This window comes from Phodopus roborovskii, unplaced genomic scaffold (genome assembly GCF_943737965.1).
Source record: "Phodopus roborovskii unplaced genomic scaffold, PHOROB, whole genome shotgun sequence".
Lineage (NCBI taxonomy): Eukaryota > Metazoa > Chordata > Mammalia > Rodentia > Cricetidae > Phodopus > Phodopus roborovskii.
In genome coordinates this window covers 17171736-17178015 of record NW_026126517.1, presented here as the reverse complement: position 1 = coordinate 17178015, position 6280 = coordinate 17171736, and the positions used below count along the sequence as shown (strand labels likewise).

The 6280-nt window shown below is 39.0% G+C and overlaps 1 protein-coding gene across 1 annotated transcript; it reads right to left on the bottom strand.

Annotated features, from left to right (window-relative positions):
• Positions 1-4951: 4951 nt before the first annotated feature.
• Positions 4952-5890, bottom strand: LOC127231426 (putative olfactory receptor 10D4). The gene has a single exon (XM_051196964.1). The coding sequence runs from the start codon at positions 5885-5887 to the stop codon at positions 4952-4954; it is 936 nt and encodes a 311-aa protein (XP_051052921.1). The 5' UTR covers positions 5888-5890.
• Positions 5891-6280: the final 390 nt, after the last annotated feature.

The following is a 6280-nucleotide window of genomic DNA, read 5'->3' as shown; positions in this document are numbered from 1 at the left end:
GTAACACAGAAACAATGAATCTTGGTTTAGAGTTCAATTTTAATCAATATGATACTGAGAGGGTCAGGTGGATCACATTGCTGCCATATCCAGAAAAGAAACCAAAGATAGATTCTTCATTCTCTCAAGGAGAAAGGAGTCCAAGTACTCATTTTTCTTTGTTTTGAAATTAATCAAAAACTTAAACAGTGACATCATAGTATCTGGGTTTTCTTTAAGGGGCCTTCAATCCTTTTGTTGTACGTTTCTTTTGTTTTCCTTTTTGTTATTTGACACGATTTTTAAATTTAAATATATTTTATCATGTTCCTCTTTTCCCCCAATTCCTTCCAGATCTCCCACTCCACTCTAGTGTAAGTTCCTTCTCAAAACACAAACAAAAATCTGAGGAAACAACAACAAAATACCCTTCAAAACAAACAAACAAACACAATAAAATAAAATAACACCCACAAAATCCCCAACAAATTGTGACCAAATAAGAGCACACACACACACACACACACACACACACACACACAAAATGAAATAAAAAACAAACTGTAGAATTCATTTTATGTTTGTCAGCTACTCATATTACTTTTGTGTACTTCCATTCCCAAGATCCTATTTTACAGAACAGGGAACCAATAATTATTTTTGAATTATTCATTTCATAATCTAATATGTATATATGTACTATTAATTCCATTCCTTTGAGACATATAAATTATGAATAAATCTAGTCTCATAATGAGGTAGAACCATGTTTTCAACTAGGTAAACAGGACATATGGCTTTGCATTCTCCCAAGCCCAAGTGTCCTTTCATAGATATTTTTTACACCTGATTGGACATCACTGAGTTACATGCGATTCATCTTTTGTCCAATAGAAATGTACACAATATATGTAAGGGTTTGGCACTTGCCTGTTTCTTGCATATCTAAATAAATTTACAGGCATGCAAAATGCAAGGGTTATGCTTCCATTAATATTGAAAAGTAAATCATTGAGGTCAGGCATTCAGTAGCTTTCTTTGCAGGCAGTCCATCACAAGAGTGATTTATGACGTTTTGATGATCAGAGATAAGCAAGAACGGCAATCTTAGGATGGTAGATAAGTTCAGAATATGGAACATTTCTCAAGGAAAGATGTGGGAACAAGTGAAGCCAGCTTAAAATTAATATCCATGTGTTGGGGGCAGTGCTGATACCGTGAGTTTGGATAGCCACTTGAGACCATGTTGGTGTCTGAGGGACTTTCTGTAGCTGAGTCTATACTTACCAAGGTGTACTGTGGTGATATCTGTGTTTCTGTTGCAGCTGGGGGGTCTGTGAAGATGTCAATGGTTCATGCTACCAAAGGGGGTAAATAGGAACCATGTGTGTTGAAATCCCAAGGGTCATGCTGAGCTGCCACATCCTCACTTGCCTTGGGTTGGCTGGCCTTGCCCCTTAATGGGCTCTGCAGAAGGAGAGCTAGTTCTGTTCCCATGGAAGAGCTGGCCCCAGCAATTCATAGAGATGGCTCCACCCTTCATCTTTGGTGTGGGAGAGCTGGCCTAGATGGCATAGGCCTAAGAGAACAGGATCTTCCCCTAGCTGAGGGACCAGTGGCCCAGACTGACCTGCTGAACCCACATTCTGGGCCTTGGGTTGGCCCACCCTAATATCTACCCTATCTGTGACCTGCTGGAGTGCCTAAATGGACTGGTCCTGCAGAATGATAACCATTAATCACAGCATCTCCATGACTCAAGGCAACAGCTGGATATCTGAGAGAAGTTTGGGTGAGGATCCAGTGATGATGGTGTGCCAGAGGCCTTGAACCAGACCAATGACTCATTGCAATGAACATTTTGCAGGTGGGACTGATTGGACAAAAGGGATAGTTTTTCACCCACCACTGGGATGAATAAAGAGGGGTTGGAAAGATTGAGGAAAGAGATAGACGTTTTTGTTTGTTTTTTTTTTTTTATTTTTAATTAATTATGGTGGACAAGAGCCGCTGGAGTGGAAAGCGAGTGGTATTGGGGTGCGTGATATGGAATTACCAAGAATCAATAAAGAGTTATGTTGGTTTTTTTTCTTCTTTTCTTTTCTTTCTTTCTGTCTTTTTTTTTTTAAAGCCATGTGGACCACAAATGGCAAGATCAAATGCACAATAGGCGAGATCCCTAGATGCTGGGCATATAGTCACAGAATTTCTGCTTCCTTGTATAGTTTTGGTCTTGCTTCAATCTAATCCTTCCTTTGTGTTCTCTTATATCTTTCTTTGGGATTTGGAATATTTACCTTGTGCTACTGTACATTGGAACTATGCCACTTTGGGTATACAGGGGCTCATTGCCAAGAACCTGGACACAGATGGTGGCCAGTGAAGAAACTGGGTGCTGGGGGAGCTGGGAGGAATGAAGGGAAGGGAAACTGCTGTTGGGATGGATTGTGTAAGAAACGTATGTATGGAGCCAGTATTTATCCCAAGTGCATGAATGGTTTGGGGAGCCCATTTCCTATGGAGGGAATATTCACACAGTCTAGATACATGGGTGAAGGCCTAGGCCCTGTCTCAAATGATGTGACAGACTTTGATGACCCCCCATGGGAGGCCTCATCCTCCCTGGGGAGTATATGGGTGGGATGAGGGGTTGGTGGGAGGCATCAGAGGACAGAGAGAGGGGTAATTTTAATTTAAATGAAAATCTATTTTTAAAAAAGAAAAAGATCTCAGAACTCAGTATTAAACAATCAAAAAAAGAGAGAAAAGTATTTTTAATACTAAAAAAATGACTTGACAGACTTTGATGATCCCTCATGGAAGGCCTCACCCTTCCTGGGGAGTGTATGGGAGATGGGATGGGGGTTTTCCTGGACATCTTGGTAGGATGAGAGGGAGAGGGAACTGGGACAGATGTATAAAATAAGATTGTTTCTAATTAAAAAAAATTATAAAAAGTAAAACAAACAAAACCAAACAAAAAGGAAACTGATTGGAAAGTAGGTGATTTCTGAATTATTAGATAGGGAGGAAACATTGAATGAAAGAGAGATGATATTAATATGGAATATGTAGTCTCATATATTAATATTATTACTCCTAGTGGAAATATTAAGGGACACATCTGTCTTGAGCAAATAGTTCACTGGGCCATATTTTGAGGGCCCTATCATTTTCTACTCTTTGCCCATCATAAAGTGAATAACTTCTACCACATATTCCTGGAAACAAGATTTACTTACATTGCAGGCCCACACACAGAGAATCAAGTAACCCTGTGATGAAGACTCTGTAACTTCAAGCTCAAACAAATCACCCTCCTTAAATCTGCTGTCAGGTATTGAATTCCAGATATAAAAAGAAATATAATGCAAACATCCCAAAACATAGCTAAAGGCAGAGAAGGATGATGCGATCCTTGAGGTGAGCCTCTGAGGATTCTAGGTAGATAATTATTTTTCTATTGCTATAGCACCTAACTCAGAAAATTGGTAGAAACAGGACTCAAAGATCTTGAGAATAAAGTATGAAGACTTTATAATCTTGTGAGTTGTGTGTCCTTGTAAGGTTGATGTTGATGAGGCTGAAGTTTTTAGTGACATATACACAGAAGTTAAAATCATGTTATTTACTTAACCAGTATTCTTTTCTAGAATTTTACCCAGAATTTGTCTCTGGCTAGTACCAAGCAAATGTAAGAGAAATTGTATTTTATTGTTAACAATGATTGTATGCCAAGGGGGAAAGAAATAGCATTCTTCTCTACCATTATTATTTATCATTTGACATCCATTCCTCTATCCATACTCTCATTTTCCCAAAGAGTCCAAAATTTTGAGGTCGTTATATGCATTTACAGTTACTGTTTTAGACTTGGTAGGGGAAATAAATGTTGTCTAGTCCAAGAGAAACTTCATCATTTGATGTATTTTTAATCTCTCTGAAAAGGGATTGTCTCTCTGAAAGATTTTGTCTTCTTATGACCACTTCCCCTCATAAGTCAAGCTCACAGATCTACTAAGTGGACATCAGCCTCAGTAAGCTTGTTAAAATGCTGTGTTGATAAAAGAATTGAAGTGAGCCCTTCAAGGGGAATGATTGATTAAGTTGGAGTTCATTATTTGGCAACTCTACCATTTATGGTCCCCCACTCACAATGATTATACCTAGAACATTTGCTTTCATGATGATGTAAAAAGTGATATACAGTCAATAGAAACTATACTTCACAGTCAGAATTTGATATTCTGACAATGAGATGCTCTTTCACAATATAAGGCAATGGACACCATCATGAACTCTCAACCATACAATCACTACTGTAATTTAATTGAGGCTATATGCTATTCTGTGTTGCCAGCATTGTAAAATAGTATACCCTTACTTTATCATGACTGCAATATACCCATCAGGGAACATATGTAAGTTGTTAGCATTTAATAATAAAAATACACACTGTACTGGTTGATACTCTACAGATAAAATTAACAATAAATGTTCAGGAGACATGTAAGTAGGAACAGATACATTGTGATGGATCACATTTAAAGAGTTAGAAGACTAGCACACCCTTGAGGAAGAATAGTGCTTGCATAGAATGCACACAGCACAAAAATCAACACAGGAGGTCTGGTTAATCCTAGCCCTTGGAAGACAGAGGCAGATAATTCTCTACCTTTGAGAGCAGGCTGGTCAACAGAGCTAGAATGTCCAAGGCTATACAAAGAAACACACACACACGAAAATCAACACTGGGTTTTCTAAGAGACGTTCACTATAAAACACAGGGAGATATAAAATAAATATGTATCTTCAAACAGTGAAGGAAGTGGTAAATTTACATAATGTATATTTCAATTTAATATGACTTTGATGATATGGATGTCAATTTGTCTTACGAAATAAGCTGCAGATTCAAATCTGTCATTTTAAATTATGAATCAGACTTTATTCAGCAACAATTTAGATGTTTTCATTTATTTTCAAGGCTGAGACACCTCTTTAAAAATACATGCCTGAGGGCTGCTTTCACTTCCTTATTCCTCAGACTGTAGATCATTGGGTTGAGTGTGGGTGTTACAAGATTGTTCAAAACTTGAATTATTGCACTAAAGAGTGGGCTGGGATTGGGCTGTAGGTAGATGATGATGACTGGTCCATAAACACAGACAATGGCAGTAAGGTGGGCACTGCAGGTGGAGAATGCTTTCTGTCTGCCTTCTGCTGAATGGATTTTTGAGATCGAGATCCCAATTCGAGTATAAGACACAAGAATTAGGAAAAAGCAAATAAGAGATAAAAGACCAACATTTGTAAAGCCTACCCTCTGTGCTAAAGAGGGGTCCTCACAAGCCAGCAGTAACACCGCAGGCATGTCACAGAAGTAATAACCCACCTCACTGGGGCCACAATAGGGCAACTGGAAAGTGAGGGTAGTTAGGATAATGGAGTGCACACAGCCACTCATCCAGGTTCCTGTGGCCAAGACACAGCACACTCTGTGGTTCATGATGACTGTGTATCTCAAAGGAAAGCATATGGCAACAAAGCGGTCATAGGCCATCACTGTGTACAGGAAACACAAAGTACAACCCAGACAATGATAGAAGAAGTGTTGCACAACACAACCCTGGAAAGAGATCCCTTGACCCTGTCCTGAAAGATAAGACAACATCTTTGGAGCTGTTGTGGAACAAAAACCCAAGTCATAGATGGAGAGGTTTCCCAAGAAAAAGTACATGGGTGTGTGGAGTCTCTGAGAAGAGATGACTGCAGTAAGAATGAGGAAGTTTCCCAGGAGGGCACAGGCATACAGTGCTGAGAACAGGAAAAGCAGGACCTTCTCCAGGCCTGTTGTCTCAGGGATGCCCAGCAAGATGAATTCTGTCACCATGGTGTTGTTCGTCATGCTTATGGAAGAATCAGCTCCTGTGAGTCTGTGGAAAGAAATTCTTGGTAATGTTAAATTATCTCTTTCCAATCACATTAGCAACCAGGTTCTAGGAATGAGGTGATGAGAATCAGAACCTACAGGTATTTATGACAAAATGACAACAACCCCAAACTTCACAATTTTAAATTTGAAATGTGAGCATCCTGAGTTGTAAGCTCAATGAATTATACTATTTTTATTTATTAATTTTTTATTCTGCAGCATGAATGCTTGCTCTCTCATTTGGCAAATAATGAGGATGTGTGATTATACATTGGATTATACCATGTCTTATCTGACGAAACATTGAGAATAGCGCAGTGACTGAAGGCTGCGTAGGATTTTCTTGTGTGATGGCAGAGCATTGCC